A 23,174-nucleotide genomic window follows, 5' to 3' on the forward strand; every position below is an offset into this window, starting at 1 on the left:
GGGACCTCCGCTTCTCTCGAACGTCACTCCGAACTTCCTCCGCGTCAAGGAAGTCTTTCCCGTTCTTCTCCGTTCTCCTGGATCCACGTAGAATTAGACAAGAGCTTGAGATTCGCGCCGAAACGTTTTTTCATCGTATCACGTGCCATTAGAGAATTTTAACGTACCTAAGAAAAAACACAAACCAAGTTAGCTAGATATACGAAATGCCGTCATCAATTCACATGAACCACTCAACGAGTAATGAGTGAGGCGTAGAAAAAGAAACTAGCAACTATTTAATCCAATCGCTTGATCAAGTAAGGAATCGTGAAAAAAGGATAAAAACAAGTGAAGGCTGAAGAGTGAAAGAGAGGAGTGAATTTCGAAAGAGCGACACTGCTACTTGTCTCGGGAGCCGGTAATGGCGAAAGGATCTATTGGATGCTAAGACTCGGCAATGGGGTAAGACAGAATTATAAATTCCCATTAAGGAGCGGGGTGAGTCGGTATTGTGAAGCAGAATCTCGAGTGAGCGCAGATAATTACGATGGATCAATTACGCATTGACCAATTAATTTTCGAGCCTAGGTGCTGCATTCAATGGAGAAACGAGGTGCTCTGGGTGTTATAAGTAAGTACATAATATACAAACACATACGTACGTATACGTTGGCATGGACGAGTAGGCACCCTGTCTCTCGCTTTTAAACAGTAAATACATTTTAGCGTGTGGCGGGTAATGTGTAATATTTTTAATTGGATCTTCGCCTCTCACTCGCTCCCACGCTCCGAACCATAACCCGCTCTCTCTTCCGCTCAGGAAAAAAAGCGCTCGAAGCTCTCTTCTTGGCTGCCCCGCGGAACTTGCAATTATATTCCCGTTCCTTGTGGATTGTTTCTCTGTGAATTTTTTAGTTCCATAATCTCTTTACGCTCCCCGTAGCCTCCAGGTGGCATTAGACTCGACGGCAATAAAAAAAATTCACTGCGACGTTTAGACGACACTCGAGCCGACGCTGCTACGAGTTCACGATCACTGACTCGACTTATTTCTGTCTATTTTTTTTTATTACTTTTCAAGTATTCCTTTCAAATATAACGTTCCATGGACCTCGAAAGAAAATTGCGAAAGCAAACAGACGTGATATGATTTTCTAATTTTTCCGATCTGCCGTCATGAAACATTTCTTGTTTCTAGTTTTTTTGGTCAAGTACGTTTTTATTTTTTCTAAGACTTTTCAAACCTGAAAAATTGTTTTTTTTTCTTTTTTCCTTATTATTTTGGTTATTTTTCACTAAGTGTTTTGGAAAGTCATGCTCTGCCTTTGGGGCGGGGTGGGAGCTCGTCAGATCCTACACACCCTTCTTTAACAGTTTGGTTTTTGAGTGTACCCCGTTGATCGACAATCGAACCCTCTATTATCTAAGTGTTACCATGTATTAAAGTTTCAGGCAAACGTAAACCTATTTTTATCAGGGTACGATCAAGCCACAAGCCAAGCGAGGGATGGTAGATCAAAATCTCAATTGTCGTTAGCGTGAGAAATGGACATGTGTTAAATGCTGTTAGGCTGTTCGTGCTGATTAGAATCTTCACTAGGAACAAATTGCGTTATATTGGGAAGTGTGAAGCTGAGGATGGTCTCGTCGCGGGACTCAAGATGCCCAGCGAGATACGTTTTTGGATTAATATATTGGGAGCAAGATAGTTATTTTCTGTAGATAGGAAATATTGTAGATGAAACGTATGACAGGAACACCTTTGGATTTCCCAATAAATTTTTGGATTGACATACAGATAAAAAACAGCCACTGGAAACAGATTATTTAGTTAATTATATTGGTATGACAGTAATGGCTGCAAACTTTATATATGCATTCGTACGCATAATAGAAAATTTTGCAAAATATTTGTTGCAAGCAAATGTTATAAAAAAAATTAACATGCATCTTTAGGTGGTCGTTACGAAAGTATTTGAACGGTGCTGAATTCTATGTTTATTAGAAATTATTATTTACTTTAGTTATTTATGTAAAATTTTATACAACGAAAACATTCTTGTGACGTTTCGGTATCCCAAAATAAATATAAAAGACGGATGTCTCGTCGAACAAAGTTACCGTCGCAATGGCGTTTTTCGTGTATACTTTTAGGCCTTCGGCCTTTGGACAAATTCTAATAAGGATTTTCCGTATGTTCATTAGTTCTTTTTTCATTCTAACGTATTTCTTCTTTGTTTTTATATAATTGACAGAGGCCTTCGAGTATAGCTGATAATTCTTGTGTTGTATAGGTATACACATCTCGCACAAAAGAGTAAATGAGTAGAGATAATTTAGCGTCAGATCTTGACGACTTTGTTACGTCTACATCAGAATTACTTAAATTAATTAACAGGAGAGAAACTGTTGTAAATAAAAATTCTTCTAAAAAAGATATTATTGACTATTAGACTTTTAGAATAAAATATCTTAATCTTTGCTCGAGAATAATCGTCATATAATATTAGTTGTCAGGAATCCATTTTGTAGAACTGTCGCAGAAAAATATTTTACTAACATTTTTTGGTACGATGTTTGCTTGAAATTTTCGGTATTTGCATTTTTGAAATTTTTTTAGAATAATTAGTTATGAAACTTGTAAAATATACAACGCATATTTTGGAATCGTATGCACTGGAAACGTACGCTCGTCCAGTTCAGCATATTTGAAGAACCTCTTTCTTTCTTACGCAACCCCCTGGTCGACATCCACCATTTTGAATCGTGCAAACGTTGGCCCACTTTTTAGGGGTTGGGTTTCGTGGATTCGCCGTACTGCCGTTACCACCCCTCGACGAGCGACATTTATTTAACAAGGTAACCTTGTTACGTCGTTATGTCAGATTAGGGCTTCCCCTGCTTCAAGGCAAGAGCCTAACGACCAATAGAATTGTCCTAAATAATATAAACGATTTTAGCGGTACGTCCTTTCTATGGTCGTCACGTAACGGATTTTCTCGAATATTCTCGAATGAAAGAATCGTGATATTATTTTATAGCATATTTTTCTTTCCGTACAATACGCAATTTTTAAGGATGTTCCAGAAAAAACGTACGTTTGATTTACCTCTTATGTTTAAGATTCGTTTGACGATATTGTTCATTACTTTTATCAATTAATTTCAGGGAAAAAAAATCTTTCAGATTTATGTGCTTTTAACGGATATTACAAATTACATGTCAGAATGTACAAAATCTATGTTTTCTTAAATATTCTTAGTATAAATAAAAATACTCGTCGTTGGCTTCACGCGTACAAAAATGACCTTTCCACAGGTAATAGAATAACGATCTCTTGTGAAACGGAAGTACGAATTTTGATTGGATGAAGATTTGTGAGGTATTCACCAAGGGAAATAACAAGGTGAGCGCCATTACCTCGCACTCGCTGATCGGCTCGTCGAAGTAATTTATTTTTCTCGAAATGTCAGATATTGTCCCATCTTACGATTTTTTTCTCTCTCGAGAGAGAATCGCAATTTCCTACGTTTTAAATGAGGAATACATTTTTTTTCTCAATATGTTATTACAGGATTCATCGTAAAAATCGTTCTTAAAATATTTTGAAGGGGGATATCATTATGATTTAATTTTCATGTCCAAATCTCGCTATAACTTTGAAATCGTTAACCCGAACGTCACGTAACGAAGCTACCATTTCTCTCGAATGAAATTTAAATAATGCAATCGATAAATACCGATTATTATTATTACCGGCGTAAAAGGCGGTTCTGCTGAGCATAACTATTATCTCGATCCCAACAAGAGAGGAAAGGGAATTTTCAGATTCTTAAATCATCTATTACGCTTTACATGGCATATTTAAATTATCCATTATTGAACACACAGTAAGTTTACACAGTAAGTTCGAAGTACCTATGTTACACTACAATAAACATATGATAATCTATAATCATTATACCGTCTACAAACATTTTTATAATATTTTATATAACTTTAAAATACCAGTATTTATGAAATATAAAATCACGCAAGATTCTCATTCAAGTCAATTACGTGTCTCCATCTGGTGTGAAATTCCTGCAACAACTAACTCTAACTGACCATCCACAGCGTCCTTCTTTATCGACAACTGTTTTAACCCACGTTTAGCGGCAAAAGGAAAAACAGAATTTAAGATACGCAGAATTCTCGCTAAATACGGAATCGTTCTTATCAAAAAATTTATCAGACGTTCATAGGTTTGCCACGAGAGTTAGAAATTATCGACCGAGCAAGGTTTCCCTTATCAAACAGTGGTTATCAACCCTCAAAGAGTTCCAAACACTTCAAAACGATAAGGGGCGCTGTTAACGACCACATCCTCTCTCCCTGTATTCCAGTTGAATTTAACATTGACCGTCGCACGGTTCGGTTCGCGCATCCGTGAAAATGTCAGAATCCCGTGAATTTCCCGTGCTTTTTCCGCGGTATTATCGCCACGAATTTCAAGTCGTAATGTAACCATAATCCAAAAATGAGTATTTCTCAAGACAGTGCAGCTACCATCGTGTGTCGAGAGGTTTTCGATGAAGCTTCCCATCCCTCGAACGAAGGTACACATATATATATATATATATATATATAAGCGCCGATAATTTGTAACCTTATGTGTCTCATTCCAATATCGACATATTATCTAAGCAGATTGTCACAATCACTCTTACTATTCCTGACTAGAAGCACGTGTCGTTTCCAGCTGAAATATGAATCAATAAATTATTAATACATACGCGACTGATTTTCTTTATAAAATTTGACTTTTTCAATACATAGTACTCTCTACCAACGGATAATTCTCTTTTTTACACACGAATAACATGTATAATTCATGAAAAAACCAAACCGTGATATGCTCTGCGATAATCAAGTCAAGTGCTTAACATACTAAGAATAGAATACCGTCGTTTCTATCATCGTTATTATCATCGTGCTAATACATTATTTACCTCTACGGAATGTCCGATGCAAAATTAATTTGAGAACCAATAAACCGCCATATCTATAACATGGATTCATTAAAGAATTTTAAAAAAAACATACGTAACATTACACAATGCTCGTTCAAGCACAATATTCAATCCTTAATAAATTATCCAAATATACGATTCATAAGTACTTTAAATTAACATAAAAGTAATAAATAAAAGCATTTGGTAATAATCGCTGTATCGAGCAGCCGCGTTACCGTAGCATAGACTATGACCATGACGATCAACTCGTAATTATTTTGTTTGAGCAGGAAATGTAAAGTCGAAATATCGAAGAGCCAATCGTTCGTAAAGAGTAATACGCATGATGCGAACGTTTTTGTTGTTTATTTACACCGGAGCTGCCACGAGCACCGTGCGTCCGGCCTAGCATCGCAAGGAAAATCAATAGAGTCCGCAGTGCGGCTAAAATGTTGTCGTCGGCCTCGCGGTGTCTCGTTCGACTGTGAATGCATGCGACTTCCTTTTTGTCTAGAGGATATATCATTATTACGTAAAAAAAATACGGGATGCAGCTTTCTATGCAAACCCACGTAAAACTTGGATTTGAACCATTTACGAACGTAGCTTAATCTTTGGTAATACGATAGGACGTGTCTTACTTCGTCGATGGTATCGGTTGAAACTTTAGCAGTCAGGCACCAGCTGGCGTAGGGGCTCACCCCCATATGCCGGCTCACCTGTCAAAGCAGCCTTGATGGAATTTTTAATCAACCCCTTTCAACGTTCAACCTACGGTCTTTCGACCGATCTACATTATTTACGACAGTTTGTGATGCGGTGGATAATACGGTCCACTGTTATATTTTTTCACATACATTTTGTGTAGATTTCAAATGCACTTCTTGTGGTGCCGATTATTTTTATAAAAACGGGAACATTTTCGTTTCACTTCCTGGTCGACAAAGATAAAGATACTGTGTAGTTTGCTCTTTGGATTTTATAATTGAGTCTGATCGGGTCTTCCGTAAAAAATTGTCATCAAAGGGAGTGGAATTTTGTAATTGAGTTTTGTTTCTTTGGTATTACGAATCTATGGTAATCGTGCATGTTGCAGAGGTCGTAGACTATGCTAAACGCCTGGGAATTGACCCGGATGCCGAACCACACCTTCTGGATCTGGCCCAGGAGGGCCTCATGGCCGCTTTACCAAAGGGATGGTCACCCTGTTTCCACGAAGCCACCGGAGCATGGTATTATTATCAGGCTTCCACGGGAACTACCACCTGGGAACATCCCCTCGATGCTGTGTACAAGGGTTTGGTGGAACAGGCCAGGCTGGGTAATCGGCAGATTAGCGTTGGTACGTGTTTCAAGGTCACTAGTGAACAAGGCGACACTATTCATCCTATACACTTTGGATCTAGTTCATGAGATACCGAGGCTAACGTTTCGTCACAATTATAGTGTAATTAAAAGTAAGTCGACGATTCAATTACAAAATCTTGATTACATAACGCAATTGAGGTGCAGGTACTAAATTAATCAGTAATCGAGTGAATACCCAGTTTTGTTCTTTTACCTTCGTTTTTTTATTAATTTAATATACTACTCTTGGTAATTGGACTGAAATAGATGAAATGGACTGAATGGAGAAAACTATTTTCAGGTTTTATAAGAATTTAATGTATACGAACTTTACTTTCACTCCAATAACGTTATCTTTATTGAAACGGAAAGAATTGCGAATGGCAGCTACGAACAGACGCTGGATCGGTTCTTAGAATTGAGATAAAGTGTGAAAAGTGTAAACAAGATAAGAAAATGTTTCAAAGCACGGATTACGTATTGTAGGAAAGTAATGCGATTGAATAAAAGAGACGTTATCTATATCCCAATGTACTTTTGACATTCGGCTTTAACAAGCTTCCGCACCATATTTCTTCCCGACCCAAGAGCTAACAAAAGTACAAAGAAAAATCGTTTACTCGCAGAAGAAGATTCGAAGACAACGGCCAAGGACTTGGAGTCCCACGAGGAAGCAACCCTGCCAAAAGAGTCTGCGAAGACTTCCTTACCGACCACGAAGATTCCATCGAAGCTGGTACCACTGCGAAAATCCAAGGTCGACGGACCAGCTATGCGCAAGAAGGATCCAATCTTTGAGAAACATCGCTCCCGGAAAGAGAGCGAGCCCAGGTCGGAAAATCTGAGCAGCATCAGCAGCGACAGAGCTTCGAGAGATTACACGAATCTCAGGTTTCAAGATCCGAAGTTCTACGAGAGTCCAAAGCTCTTGGATGCCCCGAGGCAGGAATTTCCGAGGAAGGAACTTGATCTCAAGGAAGTACTCAAAAGATCCGAATCCCTGAGCCCACGATACGAGAAGGACTGGGAACAGCTATCCAGTAGATTCAGCTCCGAGGAGAACATCATTGATATCGACAAATTGAGTGTCGCTTCCTTGACGAAAGTCGAGAAGCCGCAGGAGAGATTCGACAAGGAGAAACATCCAAGACAGCTTGGCCAGCAGAGGGAACTCACCCTCAGCGGTGGTGGCTTCATGTTCCTGAAGAGTAACAGGAGCAGGGACACGACTCCGAGTCAGGAGAGTGTCTTGCTCGAGGATTTTCAAGTATTTCGAAAATCTGACGATACGGGAAACGTGACGTGCGAGAAGCCAAAATCAATTCTACGTGAGAAACCATCCGAGGATGCTGCCTCGTTAGAGAATCTTCGGATCCTTGCAGGCGTGACCGAGTTGAGTAACGCCGTTGGGGATAGGCCAAAATCGATCTTGCGAGAGAAGCCATCGGAGGACGGTGAGTTGCGCGACTCTTGTCCCTTTTACACCCTTTTTCATAAATGCTCAACACATTTGTACTAGTTGTTCATGTATGGATGGACGATGTAGAGGAAAGGGATCCTGTAGATAGAAGTTTTCGTTTTTATTGGGTTTTCATTTATTCTCAGACGACAGACACATTGACGAGGAGCGGAAGAGCGTTCGATTCGATTTGGAAAAGGAAGTCGACATTAAGTTCACGTACTCCGGATCGGATGACGATTGGGAATCTGAATCCGAAGAGCAGAATGTTCATATATCGGCCGTAATTACTCACAAGCAAAATAGCGAATATCAATCGATACTCCAGAGACAAAACACATGGGACTTTGATTCGAAAACTAGTGCCGACAATGAGGAAAATGGGAATAGGAATTTAGACAGTGCGAATAAGGATGGTTACATGGAGAGCAGCGTAAACTCAGCGCCGAAAGAAACTAAGGTCGTGGGCAGAAGATTCGTTGTTCAAAATGTTTCTGAAAACGAACACTTCCAACAGGTCACGAAAAGTGTAGTTAATGATGTCGAGAATGATTTTGTCTCTGGGAAATTCGAGAATGTGAAAAATATTGATCTTGCGTCAAAAAGTGAAACGGACAGTACGGCCAGGAGTAGCGATGGCATGAGATCGTTACAATTGGATGATATTCGTAAGAGCAAAGAGATTATGTTGGAAAACATGAAAATGTCCGATCGTAGAATGGAGAGTGAAATGCAGCGGGAGAAAGAGGAAATATATCACTTGATGAAGATCAGGCACGACCTCGAGGTGGCCAAGCATGAACGAAAGTCAAAGCTAAAGATGGAAAACTCAAAAAGCATAGAAGACTTGAAAGCAACGGCGATTACAGAACATGACAAGGAAATGGAATCTTTGAAGAAAGAATTTGCGGTTCAATTGGAACGAGTTAAAAGGGAATTAGAAGGAAAGTTCCTGGAGCAGAAGCAGCTCTTGGAAGAGAACATCAAAGTTAAATTGGAGGATCTCAGAGAGGATATGCTTGACAGAGAGAAGGAGGAAGTTGAGAAATTGATAAGTGAGATGGACCGGGTTAGATTAGATAATTTGAGCAAGGTCAAAGCTGAATTAGAGGTTTGTTATGAAAAGGAAAAGCAGGACATCCTGTCGAACTTGAAGACTGAATTGGACCAAAAGCGGCAAGAATTATTAGAGCTAAGGAAGGTAGAGATCGAAAAGTTGGAGACCGAGTACGAGAGATCATTGGGCGAAGAGAAACTTGCAAAACTCACTCAATTCGAATTGAATAAACAGCATACAGAAAAAATCGAGGCACTGAAGAAGGAATTGGAAAAGGAATACGACGACCTAAGGGCAAACTTAAGAATGCAACAGAGAGAGAAGATTGCCAAGATCACAGAAGATCACGAGAAGTGTCTAGCAGAAATGCTTAAGGATTTCAGAATGAGCGTGAGTATGTTCAGTGTTTAGAACTACTTTAAGGAATAATTTAAATTTTGGTAATAAAAAAAAGAGATTTATTCGGCATTATACTTTCAGGAGAGTCTCGCCAGGAAAGGTTATAAGCAACGATTGAAAGATATAAGGGATGATTTTTCGCAAGACGTTGAGAAAGAGGCCAAGAAACAGAATGAACGGATCTCGCGTCAGGAGACTGTTGATTTCGAAAAGATTCGCTGTGAAAAACGATTGCTAGAAGATAAATATAAGACGCTCAAAGAGAAGTACCTGAAATTGAAGAATGACGTGAGACTCGCAGTGGAACGAAGAAATAAGAAGAAGGAGGGTAATACGACAGCATCAGAAACAGAAAAATCCACATCAGCAAGGACGAGAACTGATCGAACGGAATCATCTGATCAAAAGTGAGTTTCCATTTAACCTATTAGATACTTTTTTCTTTGGGATCAGGGGGCTGATGAATGCACAGCTTGCTCTTCTTCGTTGTATCGACTTTAGGCATTTTTTTAATAAAATCTTTGCACCCCCATTTTCAATAAACCATAGTACTTTCACGGTCGATCAAATTCATCCATTATTGCTGCATATATTTATATCACAATTATTTCCTGTAGTTTTGGATGAATAATCACGAACCGTAAGGGTACTCTATCATTCCCATGCGATTCGCCTAATGTCTGGCTATAGGCCTTAACTCGTTCCTTCAGAGACCCGATCAAAAAAACACACTCGATCTCAAACTCGAAGCCCGCGGAAGGTCTGAACCAGAATATGAGTGGCGCGGAGGATTCGGACGGTCCCAAATCCCTCGACTTCCAAAAGCCCATTGTCTACATGAAGAACGCGCAGAAGTTCGAATCGGACGATACAACGGCAAGCGAGACTAATTCGAATCTCTTGAAGAAAAAGAAGACTTTTACGAAAAAGGCGGCCAGTCCTTCGAAACTTAACAACAACCTTGAGAATCCTGTGGAGAATATTAGGAAACAACTGGAGAAACTGGAGGATCTTGGAGATCAGTTACCGAGTAACGACACGGCCTATACACTTAGATATCCCTTTCAAGATAAAGGTAACTCTTTTTTTAAACTTTCAAGAAACTACATCAACGCACTTGAAATTTTCATTACGACGATTTACAAATTTAAGCAATCCTAAATAATTCTACATTGTGCTTCTTCTGTTAGAGGATTCGTCTCGCGCCTCGAATCATTTTTTCAAAAACCCTCTAAATTTTGGAAACACGCTTGATAAACGTCACTGTCAACGTTTTGAAATGTCTTTTTACTTTTTTTAGGACTCTATACTATTTACTTTGGTTAACGACTTTCTTCTTCCACCTTTCGTAAGTCTATCGCCTCTTTTCCGTTGCTTCTAACCTAACCTAAGCCATTTCTTGGTTGATCTTCTTTTCGCCACGCATCCACTCGCGCTTCTCTTCTTCATTTTCCGCTCGAAGCCACGCGAGCTAAAGCTTCATCTCCGGCGCTAAAGCACGCAAGTGCATCCATATCACGTTGGAACGAAGGAAGCTCAAGCGATCTCTGCTTTCAGCGCCGGCGACCGCGTCAGCGGAACTGAAATTCTTCAGACACCGAATCCACGTGGAAAGGGATTCCGTGAGAAGAGCTCGAGAGGCATTGAGACAACAGAGAAGTGCTTTTCAGGGCCAGCAGCGAGCCTGGAAACAACGAAGCGCAAAATCTACTCTCGAGCAAATAGTGCAGGTACACGTTCTAATTAAGATCCATCTTCATTATTATCTGGAAATGTTGAAGCTTCCGAAAGCAATTCCCTTCTTCAAAATCTGTGCAATTGCCATTAGTTTGTGAGCTCGAAGAAATTTTTTTTTCTGAAATAAAAAAACTTAGCACTTAACCCGAGACAAGCCGCAAACGCTTTTGATTGAAAACTGGTCTTTTTTATTTATTGTCAGGAGGAACGCGAACTCTCCGACATGGAAGTGAGCTTGCACCGCACGAGAAGTCTTCTGGGTGAGAAAGTCATTCACCTGAGACATCTGGAGCAATCTTTGGAAAGAGTAGCTAATGCTAAAAAAAATGAGAATGATTCTATGGCGACGAAGAATGATGAGTTGACTTTGAGCGATATGTCGAGCGCCAGCAGTGGATTCAGTTCGACGGATGTGGCAACCGATACCTTTATAGGTAATTAATTGTTTACCGTTGAAAACATTAATGTCACATTCATTTAAATTTAGAAACGAATTTGTATTTCTTATGATAATATCAGGGGGTGTCTTATAAAATTGATAACTGTCGCATTTTCATTCGATTAGATAAGCCGGACCATTATCAAGAGTCAACTGAAATAATTGCGAGCCTGGAAAATCTGAATTCGGAAATACGTGAGATTTGGGGAGTTTTGAATAAACGTCAGGATAATAACATACCTCCACCACCTACATTCATGTATTCAGATCTTGGATGGCTACCTTACCAAGCACTATCTCCGCAACCAAACAACGTGCAAGGTCAATTTCTTTTTAACAAAAGCTTCTTGTACCTTTCGATCAAAAAACATTCACTCGTTCGCGTTCAGGAACAATCCAATGCTTAACAAACGCTACATAACGATATTATACTTGCAGTACTAAATGCAGCGTTTTCTTGCAAAGACAAAACGTTCTTTAACTGACGTAGAAGTTTCTCATACGTTATTGATACCCCTATGGAATATCCTAAGAATAAAATTTCTGTCATGAGTATTTTATACATGATATCCCTTTAGCAAGCAAAAATCTATAATAATATATCTAGTCATGCCATTGAAAAGATTGTTTACCTAGTTTATAAGCTATCGTCAATACTACAGTTTATACATTGCATCAGTTAAGTATCCAAGTATTTATATCTTTTAACAGCATTCGGGACTCCAAATATCCACTCAAACATTTTGTCTCAGCTGACTGGCACTCATCCGCCAATAACAACCACCCAGAACATCATAGCTCAATACGGACCAAACAACGGTTACACAACCAGCGTGGGCACGGTCGAAAGAACAGTTTCGAACTTGATGGAAAGAACACGCAATCTCAGGGATTGGCTTAGGCAGGCCCGCGTCGAGAGTACGGATCTAGTCAGTCCGGGTCAAGCTACTCTGTAAGAAAAAAATTCTCCAGACGAATTCGACGATTTGGAAAATTCATTTTGGAGCATTGCGATGAGGACTATTCGGTTTCTTATGGTACCCAGACCTCTTAAATGTTGAGGCCAGGGACACGCGCAAGAGCACTCAAGTCCTCGATTCTCATTTTCGGTTCGATCTCAACCCAAGTTCAGGCTGCTGTTTGTTACAATTGTAACCATGAGTGAAGTAGGTTCAATTATCAATTCGTGATCCAGTCAAGGTTGAAGAAGTTGTATTCGGGTCGTCAAAAGTTATTGTGGTCAGACTGAAATACTATCAATTCCAGATTACACAGTGTAATTAATGATTCGTTAGAATTATGCAATTAGAATTGGAAAATTGTTTAGATTTTTACAATTATGCATCGTTTTTAGATTTTTTTATTTTTCGACGTAGAGCCAAGTTCACTTCCTGATTATAATTTGTATGCTTGGGCGCGGAATATTTATGAGATTTCTAATACAGCCAATGTCAACCGATTTCAATGAACCTCTAGTCTACTCTGTGATTTGACATGTATACGCGGAAAAATATAAAATGCGTATTTTTCTATGCGGTGTCCAGAAGTTTCAAGTAGGAAAAAAAATCTATTGATCAACGTGATCCAATGCACTTATAATGTTAATTGAACTTGTGCAGTCGTATCGGCGCACAGAGTGTAACACATCGGTATACTCGTGTTGCTAATATCAATTTTGAAATGTAGAAAAATTTCGTTTGTAAATAACCCAAGGCGATTGTATAATACGAAAATCGAATGATTTGTAAAATCTGTTACACCTCTATATATTTTCGATTCATTTTTTTATGGATACCGTGTGACATATGTTTATTATATTATAATATATTTCAGATCATTTATAGATATATCAATGATATAGTCAATGTTTCGTTACGTTGCGCGCGAGAATGTGATATACATTGATATTGAATTAGGAGTTTGTAAGATGGCGTTTCGAAAATCTGTAAAATGTTTTAGAATCCTCGGAACTGTCGATACGGAAACTCGAGATGCGTTTTGATTACGGATAAAAAAAAAGTGCCTTTGTTTTGAGTCACTGCTTTGCGTTTCTATTCGAACTACGATACAGACTGTCGTTGTCCGTATTTTCAATATGAACAGGAAAACAAAGTTGAGGGAATCATGTGTCTATTTATTAAACAGCAACTATTTACGATCATCATTATTGATGACGTTGAGATTTATCGATCAATTTTAACGCTATTCGAGTTTCGAACTTGGTCGCGGTTCCAAAGTGTCGTTCAAACCCAAAAACCTTAACTCTAACATAACCTAACAATTTCTCGAATGCCAAACTTAGAGTAATCGATAACATGTAAAGTATGATATGCATTATATGTATATGCATACATAATTTATGTAAATCATTACAGGGAAACGATCATGGTATGCCAAATTTTATTGGGCTAATGTATACAGTCTATAATTGATTGAATTACCATTGCATAAAACAGTTTAAAAAGATTGGATTCTCTACCCTGAAATATCTACATAGCTTACGTTAGAGACAGTGAACAAGTATGATCTCATTAGATATGTAATATACGTAGAGTAATTGATGACAGATAGTGAACCTCGAAATCTTACAGAAAAGACAAATGAGACATTGTACTAATAATAGTGTTCATTTTATTAGGGAATGCTATGATTCAACAGTTACGTAATTACAAGAAATATCATTTATTGTCCTTTACAGAAGATCAGAAAGTTCATTGTAGTTTTTCCTTATTTAACTAAATTCTAATAGAATGTCAGAGTCGTTCTTAAAAATTTGAAGTATAGTGTTACAGTAGTACCGTCCTTACTATAGTGAATCCGTACCTTCCTTGTAGAAGACTATATGTATAGTCTCTTACAGTAAATAAGCTAATGATTATACTGATTATCCTCGAATAAAAATTATTTCCATCGGTCTATTAAACTTCTTCGTATGACCTTCCGACATATTAATATGTAGATACGCACACAAGATGCAGTACTATATACCATAAAACCTGAAGTTGCACTGATATAGTAGTAATAATCAAACTTAGAAACAAGATATGTCGCGAATTATTTTCAATTTTTCATTGTAATAAATTATACTGGACAACCATCTGACAAAGCAATTTGTTCTTCTTATGGGTATGAATTTTTATAATCGTGAAATTTTAACCAGCCTTTTTTAGGTTTTTATCCAGTTGCCATCGCCAATAAGAGGATCTACGTCTGTGCGTTCCAAAAATCCAAATTCGATCGAATTAAAATTTGCACAAGAAATGAAATTGCGGATATTGATGATATAATAAGATTTGCAGATGTCCATCGATTTCAATTTCAAGATGGTGCGTATATACCTTTATTCAGTAAAAATGCACCACCTGAAGACAGCGCATCCATTTGAGTCTTATTGTAAAACTATGTTCAGGTGATGCATTTGGGCTATATAAACTGGTATGTAAAGATACGAAAAATTAATGTTAGAATCAGTATAAAAAATTCTAAACGAGCCACTCTTAGGATCGAATTGAAATTTACGTGAGAAATTATATTTCGAATGTAGGTGTTACCTTGCTGGCAGGACATTCTCTCTTAAATATTTTATTGGGTCATTTCTCAAAAGGAGCTACCAAAGACATCTGAAAGAAAGAGTGAGAATCTTATCTAGGCTACAGGACCAAAAATTAGGCGAAACAGTAGCAGTCGCGGATTAGAAGTAAAAAATCAGAAGACACAGTAGCCCATTTGCCTGAATAAAAATTGAAGTTCAAAATCAAAGTTCGAATCCCGAGTACAAGTTCAGATTCTAAGTCAATTCCAAGAATTTTCTAGGTACAGAATTTAAAGTCTCAACTGGTCAATCTCATACGCCTTACTGAGAATAAGCCGAATAAACGTAAGTTGCTTTTGATTTATAGAATTATTATTGTGTTGAATTTATGATATGTACATATTCAATCTTTAAAAATATCCCACAGTTTATTAATTTTTTATTTTCATAATAAATTACCAATTCTATTCTTATTTCATTCAGCACCTACAAAGATAACATTATTCAAGATCAAATTTATCATATTATCAGTAGGAGTCCAATTCTGTTAAATTCTTTTATAATTCCAATTAGTTAACGATCACATTCCTGTACGATCACATTCTCTTAACGTCTTTGGGTCAGAGTAAAAGGCCGATCCCGGGTAAATTCCAAAAGACTCGACCCTAAACAGGCCACTTGGAAATCGGAAAAGTAGACTCGATCGGTATTTCATTTCCTACTTTACCGTTAGTATAAAACTGTCATTCGAACGTTACAGCAACTTCTGTAGATATTTAATACTTCCGCTTCTAGAATTGTTGCGTAATCAAAAACGCTGAAGAATGTTATATATCAGTTTCCAAAATTCTTTGCGAATGACTTTATCAATCGGGTTAATGTTTCTAAAAGAAATCAAGTTGAGGATTTAGATGAAACAGCAACATTTAAAAAAATCCACAGCATTTCCAGTTTAAACATTTCGCACACAAGATATAAATTTTGTTGCAACGGCGATGATACAATGCAACTGCATGGTTGATGCAGTCTTACCCACCTCAAGATACGGATTTTATTCTCCTTGTAGATTCTAAGATTCCGGATATAAATTACAATCTCTATGTATATCCTCGCAGGTATCAGAGTTTTCTTCAAATTCTGCTCTCGAAGGAAGCCAGGATGTGATACTTTGAATTTTTTCTTTATACGGATTTTCGGTGTTGTTTTTCAATGAATTTTGAACTGCCCAAATAATTGGTGACGTTTTACAAAGCAGAAGTCTGATGCAGGACGAGTCCAAGCCGTCCATGCGGTACATAAGTTGATCAGGTAAATTCGTGTCTTGTGCCTGGTCAATTAATTTCTGAATCTAAAAAAAAGTATATTTTTCAGTATTGCTATGTCAAATTAATCGGCGTATATTTTTAAACAAGATTAGCTTCCGTATTCCGCATAGTATACGATCTGCTGAGACGATACCCATGCAAAGCAAAATAAATTAACCCTTTCGTTACGGCGGTCCGCTCCACTAGAGTGACGTCACTGAACGGGGCATCGCGCCGCAAAGTGTGCACATTGCACGTCCGTAGTCTTCGGTGTTCGCCTTTACGTATTTCAACGCCACCTTGGGATTCTCTTGTATGTACACTTTTTTAAGAGCATATATGTATATCAAATTATAATTCTTAGTGACAAGAGTCGTCACAGGTCGTCGCATAGATGTAGACTATAGTCGGCAACCGTAACGAAAGGATTAATCGTCAGTAACACCCCTCGAACAAATTACATAAATTGCGAACAAATATTTTCGAGTGGAAATACAAAACATTTATTTTCATTCATAACGGTACGTTATAGAAGTTCAGCATATTAAAATGTTTATTATGAGTAATCATTTAGAGTTAGGAACTTCGTCTCACTAAAAAAAAAAGTAGATGGGAAAATTGGGTGGAATTTTGAAACAAAAGGTGGCATTTGATATTCGTTTCCTTGTAATTTGATTCTTTGAACATATTCATTCAAGTAGAAGCTGTAACATTGTTGCAAGGCCATGAAACGTCGATCATGTAATAAGAAGTATGTACATTCATCCTCTTTTGCTAAAGGAATCGCACAAGATATGTATGCTTGGGAAGTGAACTGTGCCAATAGACCATATACAGGGTGTTTCTTTTATCTCTGCCACCCGAAATAACTCGGTAATTATAGATGTTACAACAAAATGTTTCAAACAAAAGTTGTACGGTGTGGAAGGGGGCACCAAATGCGACAAATTTTTTTTATTATTATATTATTATTTTATTTTATATTATTTAGTAATAAGCAGATTAACCGAGGATCACGAATAGGCTGGCCTGCTAGATCACTGGACTTAAATCCACTCGATTTTTCTTTATGGGGGACATTAAAGATGACTACCAAATATTTGGTAGTGATCCGAGATATTTAGATTTGTATCATCGATACTGACCTTGAATGATCTTGAACGACTTTGACCCCTTAATCTTTTTTATGCGGCTTGATGTGCTCCACAAGATGGTTGAAAAAAAAATGTACCATTCTATTTAAAAAAGTGAAGGTCACCTTCACTGAAATAAAAAAAATTGGTCGCATTTGGTGGCCCCCTCCACACCGTACAACTTTTGTTTGAAATATTTTCTTGTTACATCTATAATTACCGAGTTATATCGAGTGGCAGAGATAATAGAAACACCCTGTATATTTCGTTATATTTACGAACAGGCCGGTGCAGGCTGTGATTTGACGATATTAGGCCTATCGATAAGAATTACAATTCAGATCAATTTTCCGCTAATATTAGGCCGAATTGTGAATTCTAAAAAGATCTAAATTTCTACTTAGATTCATCATTAATGTTAAACAAGCCCATAATTTTTCGGACCTCCATAAGATTCTTGACATGGATCTTTACATAACTCCTGTCCTTTACCTCTTTATACTTTTTTGAATTTAGTGAAAGCATAAAACCGTATTAATATTGTGCACGTTAATTTTGTTAACTGCAAATGTCTCGAGTATATTTGATTATTTAATTCTTAGATTTTTCTGAAGTATAGAAGCCTGTGACAACAGTAAATCTTGAAGCTCATTTTAATCTTAATTATAAACCTTTTCATCAAATTCATCATTCCTCTTTGACTTTTTCTTTTTTTTTTTTAATTTTACTCTTGATTAATGCAGTTGCTTTATCTTTCAAAGTTACCAATATTGCCAATGTAAATGTATCTTTCACAAACTTCAGTTTTGTATAAACTATTTTTCAACTTTTTTACCAAAGGCACTAAATCTTTCCGTTTTGAAAGTATGTCTTGGTCAAAATTATTGGCGACTGATAGTTGTGTGCCTTTTAGTTTCGGTAATTTTTATAGTATTTCCAGGTTTTTGTCTCGTTAATGTTGATGCGATTAAAATTGACGACAGTTAAGAGCCTTTCTTATAACCTACTTTTGTTCTGCAGTTGACGTCATTCAAACAAAGATCTAGTTCCAGCTCTTGTTTAATAACGTTTACGTTCAGATTTGTGAGCTGTGTGTAATTTAACGACGTATCAGACTGCCCCAAAGAGTACTAGGTTATTCGTATGCACTTGAGTAGCAATGTTATTAGCTTGGGTATATAGTGTTTATTGGAATTATAAGTTTTCTTGTTTATTTTCCAAAATTTTTAACTGAGTGACCATCAACTGATTTCATTATTAACGAAAATCCGTTTGCAATTGCAATTTGGATCATTTTCTCTAAAATTAAAGCGAGCTAACTTATTGACAGTTGTGTCAATGGTCGATCACTGCTGTTCATACTTGACACCGAATGGCGTTGTGTGATCAAATAAACTTTAATTAGTTTGTTAGAATTTTAAGGTTAAACATCTAGTAATCATAGTATTTTTACATAGTAACATTTGTAAATTAGTCTTTTCCTTTTCAGACTGAAATAAACTTTCAAATGAATATTGGATTTGAAAGAGAGTTTTTGCTGCCAGGAAAGCAATTCTGACATTTAACCTTTTAGCGGAAAAAACGAGTTAACTCGTCATATAAAAACTCCCCTCAGTATGGGTATTACGCGTATATGGAGTTTCTTCGCTTAGAAAATTTCCCGTTTAAGAGGACTGTGGAGTACTTTCTAACCTCGAAATGAAACATCGTAATTTATAACAGTGTAATAATACATTCTCATGCAAGCTTAGTGCATGAAGATTTTTGCAAGTTGCACTGTTACTTGCATGATACTTTCGTGCGGAATACTTGTGAAATGAAGGAATGGAAAGCATGCAACTTTTTGACATGATAGAAGCTTCTGCAAAAATTTGATCAGCATCTCATTCCTTTATTTAGCAATATTATTCCTTAAAAGAGTGCTATTTCAGTAATTGTGGAATTTACACAGATCTGGATGTACTCGAGTTGGATAAAGATACATCAGTTACGTGTAATTTAGAGTTTTCGTAATTGTAAACTCAAAATGGCCGTTTCCACTCCCCAGTCTCCTTAACAGGTAAATATTTTCTTTCTGACTGAAATAAATGTATATCTTATTGATGCATTTTTCATGGCCTATGAGGAATCCGACAATTCTACTTCTTCCACTTGAATGAATTTGCTCACAGAATTTAAGTACAAGAGAAGGGGTATCAAACGTCGCCCTTTTTTTAAAAACTCCATCCAGTCGTTCCCTCTATTTTTTAATGAGGTAAAATTTCCTGGCCCCGTTACTAGTCATACTTCTCAATATTGTAATAGCAGTTAAAAATTCGTTTGATCTCAGGAAAATGATTTCGTTGAAAAATTGCAATAGGTATCTTATCACGTTATCATAATTACCCGTTCGTTTTTATTATCCAGTATGAACTTAAGTGGATCCAGTGGTTCCTCTTCGTCATTTATCATTCGTCCCTGTTCGAGTTTTGGTTTGATTTCAAATAAAGAGCTTATCTGAAATAATATCAGTCAACTGTATAGCAACAAGATTAAAGCTTGATTAATCCAAAGCAATTAAAATCTGCCGTTTGATTCATCATGTTTACGATTCTCGAAAACCGTGATGGTTTCTAATAGTGAAATCGTAAATCACTTGAGTACCATTTGAGCGAGGAATATAGCACTGTTGATAGCGATCGCACCGATCTTTTGAGAATCCAAACCGAGCAGGCGAAAAAATGCGGAAAGCAAACTACTTGTGCCGGCGCTATCTCGTGTTTCGTCATGTCCGTCATCTCCGTCTTCACCCTTTTTCTCACCAAGACTCGCCGATACAAGATCGGCAATTTGCCGTGCGGTTTTTAAGTAGTCACTTGCATATTGCAAACCAGCCTTTATTTTGTGTAGAACACCTGAAAATAAATACAAATCAGGTCTTACCAAAATTCTCTATCTGGACAAAAACAATTTCATCACTCACCATCGTTCTGAGCCATCACGGATAATTTTGAAAATTCCATAAGAAATATGGCTAAGAGTCCATAGAGAATTACGGAGTTCGACATACTTACAGAGTAACAGTCAGTGAAATACTGAGCGTGCAGAGGGTCCATGTAACGGGTGTCAAGATAGCAATTATGTCATCGCATTCAGTGCGTTACTCAAGGTGTTTTTTTACACGTAAATACAGAAACTGCCTGTAATTTGAAGCGTTCTTTGCGCTTTACTAACCAAGCACAAAGAAGATGTTGGATTAACAGTTAAATTTTGTCCAGGACAGTTATCGTTAACACCTCTAAGAGTTCTGTTAGAAACAGTAAACAGCGTAGAACAATCTGTCAAATTTTCATATAAACATTAATATCAGATATTTTTTGGACTTATTTATTTTTAGTAAAAAAATATACAAAGTTACGTATATGTAATTAACGTAAAATAATGGTACATAAATGACAAAGGATCGTTACGTGAACGAAGAACAAATTTAAAGTGTCAAAGACACGTGAGATTTGAAAAATGTTTGGTTTCAAAAAAGCTCGTGGAAACTTTGCTCTCATCCTTTTTTGTGGTTATTTTAATTTGCTGGTGGCAAACAATCATGTCAAATTATTTCCAAATGAAATACGAAGCCTGAGTGAACTTCCATTGGATAAACTACTTCAAATAAAATCATCGTTCATCGACACTGATGGTAAGTAAACATAAAATTATGAATTTGATGTTATAGTGTACTTCAGTAAATCATACTTAATGATTTTAATCAGTACCAATCAAAGTGGAGAGAAAAAAGGATCGCAAATCGGTATCCACATTGCCTGCAGCGCTTCCGTTGAAAAGGAGTGAGAAAAAACCCAACAGAAGATACGAAGACCATTATTACGAAGAAAAGGGGAAAGATTCGAAAATTTCGAAAATTTTTCAACTCGCTATTACGACGCTTTCTTTTTTAGCTTTCGGTGGATATTTACTTGCTTTGATAATAGCGGGCATTAGACGCAATGCAGTAGCTGCCCCCAACTCGAATGTTATATTTTTGTCGGTAAAGTAAAAATAAAGTATACAAAGTAGATATAATTTCAAATTAAATGAATTAGAATAAACATCGTTGAATTCTTTTATTAAAAATTTATGTAATTCAATCGATTTGCAGAATCTTCAAAATTTGCAAAAATATAAGCGACCCAAAAGAAATTATATCTTTCTGGATCCAATGGCGAATGATTTCGACACGGAGAGATTATACAAAGGGATGATAATGCTTTCTCGTGGTTATGCCCTATACAATTAGTATGTAAATTTCGGTATAATTTTTTGAATGTCATTTAGTATGTTACCGAGAATAAAGATATGAAATAAAGTTCTAAACCCGTGCAATAATGTACGTAAACGCAGTTTCTTAAATTCATTGCTCATGTTAATGCATGAGATTATATATCTATAGGTACCTATGCATGCAATATATGTATATGTGCACATAGGCATATGCATAGATATATATAACACGATAACTTTTTCTTAATGCATCCGTTCAAAGTAGCAGTGTTTTTTATCACCAGAATTTTCGATATGCACCTGGTTAAGAGTGGGGACTACCTGCTGCGCATAGCAGGTGGTCTAACGCGTTTAGGAATTCATTAATAACTAAATACAAATTCAAGCATATCATCGAAATATTGAGATTGCAGAAGTTGGGAAATGTTCCAAGTGTGAAGAAGTATGTGTCTAGGGTAATTAAAATTATTACCGCCTTAAATTGTCCATCAACAAGGTTCATAGAGTCTGGTTGATTCGTAGAGATATGATGAGGTCGTGAACATTTCCCCGACGAACTTTCTCTGAAACTTCAAAATTGTCATATATTCTCTCTCACTGGAATATAATTAAAAAAAAAATAAAATTAAAAAAATTGTATTCAACCTTAAATCTCCTTTTTTCAAGGGTAATAAGTGTACGCGTTAGAAACTCTGGCTATTAGAATTTTCTAATTCATCCTTGATAAATATTGTACTTTGCGTGTTCGTCGATCGTAGAATCGACAGTTTCTAATGATCGACAAAGAAAAAAACCCGCAACAGCTGAAACTTGAGAATCATCGTTTTTCGCGGTGGACTACCGAAAATCCTAAAACCTAATAAAATCGAATAGAGGCCCAGGGTGTGTACATATCCTCTAGAATATTCTTGGCGTGTGGGTAGAGGCCGCTTCAAACATGGCTCTTCAAATAAACAGCTAAGTGACTGTATATACCGAAAGCTGTATACAAAGATAACCATATGGCTTCCAGAGATATAATCGGCCATATTTTTCCGTACTATAAAATGCGCCGGGTATACGTGAAGCTTTAAGAAACTGCGGGGTCCCCAAGACCCCAGAACAAGATCCTCGTAACTTTTTCTCTAACTTTCATTCTTTCACAATATTATTCCCAAAAGACCATACTCAGTAAGGAAAAAGGATTGATGACTGAAACAAGATACTCTACCTGTATTTCAGTCAGATTCGTTTGAATGATTTATCGAAATGTGTACATATATATGTAAGCAAATTTTTTAAATCTTTTTAGGATATATAAACTCTACTAACCGGAAAATATTAGTATTGGCTACACATTCGTTAATTTTACATAAATCGATAGGAATAAATATGATCTTACCAGAGTTGGCTGGTATCGTCGGTAACATAGTCATCGACTTTTCATTCTGGGATAAACATTGAAAATAAATAAGTCTTAAAAAACCAACCGACCTAAGAACGCGGTTTCGCCGAAACAATGTGTTGCCTATATATTTATTTTCGCAGCATCCGAGAG

The 23,174-nt window shown here is 37.0% G+C and overlaps 3 protein-coding genes across 8 annotated transcripts; 2 read left to right on the forward strand and 1 right to left on the reverse strand.

Annotated features, from left to right (window-relative positions):
* Window positions 1–4,351: 4,351 nt before the first annotated feature.
* On the forward strand, window positions 4,352–14,332 carry LOC107272728 (centrosomal protein of 164 kDa). Of its 5 annotated transcripts, none has more exons than XM_015750174.2 (10): window positions 4,352–4,580; window positions 6,073–6,318; window positions 6,950–7,777; window positions 7,929–9,229; window positions 9,320–9,645; window positions 9,949–10,313; window positions 10,796–10,968; window positions 11,178–11,409; window positions 11,541–11,735; window positions 12,126–14,332. In XM_015750174.2, exons 1-10 carry the CDS (start codon window positions 4,502–4,504, stop codon window positions 12,368–12,370), a joined length of 3,990 nt encoding a protein of 1,329 aa, XP_015605660.1. In that variant the 5' UTR covers window positions 4,352–4,501; the 3' UTR covers window positions 12,371–14,332. The 5 variants fall into 5 exon arrangements, with proteins under 5 accessions (XP_015605660.1, XP_024945774.1, XP_024945775.1 ...); XM_015750176.2 differs by having other exon boundaries at window positions 4,354–4,580; window positions 6,073–6,433; XM_025090005.1 differs by lacking the exon at window positions 11,541–11,735 and having other exon boundaries at window positions 4,353–4,580; window positions 6,073–6,433.
* A 281-nt stretch (window positions 14,333–14,613) lies between these two features.
* On the reverse strand, window positions 14,614–23,151 carry LOC107272730. 2 transcript variants are annotated; one of them, XM_025090010.1, is made up of 7 exons: window positions 23,111–23,151; window positions 22,110–22,206; window positions 20,346–20,700; window positions 20,027–20,277; window positions 19,769–19,879; window positions 15,983–16,294; window positions 14,614–15,830 (listed from the first exon to the last, which is right to left on the reverse strand). In XM_025090010.1, the coding sequence occupies exons 3-6, from the start codon at window positions 20,476–20,478 to the stop codon at window positions 16,016–16,018; spliced, it is 774 nt and encodes a 257-aa protein (XP_024945778.1). In that variant the 5' UTR covers window positions 20,479–20,700; window positions 22,110–22,206; window positions 23,111–23,151; the 3' UTR covers window positions 14,614–15,830; window positions 15,983–16,015. The 2 variants fall into 2 exon arrangements, with proteins under 2 accessions (XP_024945778.1, XP_015605663.1); XM_015750177.2 differs by lacking the exons at window positions 22,110–22,206; window positions 23,111–23,151 and adding an exon at window positions 23,019–23,091.
* LOC107272731 lies at window positions 20,659–21,991 on the forward strand. Its single transcript, XM_025090011.1, has 3 exons — window positions 20,659–21,056; window positions 21,130–21,404; window positions 21,516–21,991. Exons 1-3 carry the CDS (start codon window positions 20,882–20,884, stop codon window positions 21,651–21,653), a joined length of 588 nt encoding a protein of 195 aa, XP_024945779.1. The 5' UTR covers window positions 20,659–20,881; the 3' UTR covers window positions 21,654–21,991.
* Window positions 23,152–23,174: the final 23 nt, after the last annotated feature.

Source organism: Cephus cinctus, unplaced genomic scaffold (assembly GCF_000341935.2).
Source record: "Cephus cinctus unplaced genomic scaffold, Ccin1 Ccin1_scaffold1237, whole genome shotgun sequence".
In the NCBI taxonomy this organism is placed as follows: domain Eukaryota; kingdom Metazoa; phylum Arthropoda; class Insecta; order Hymenoptera; family Cephidae; genus Cephus; species Cephus cinctus.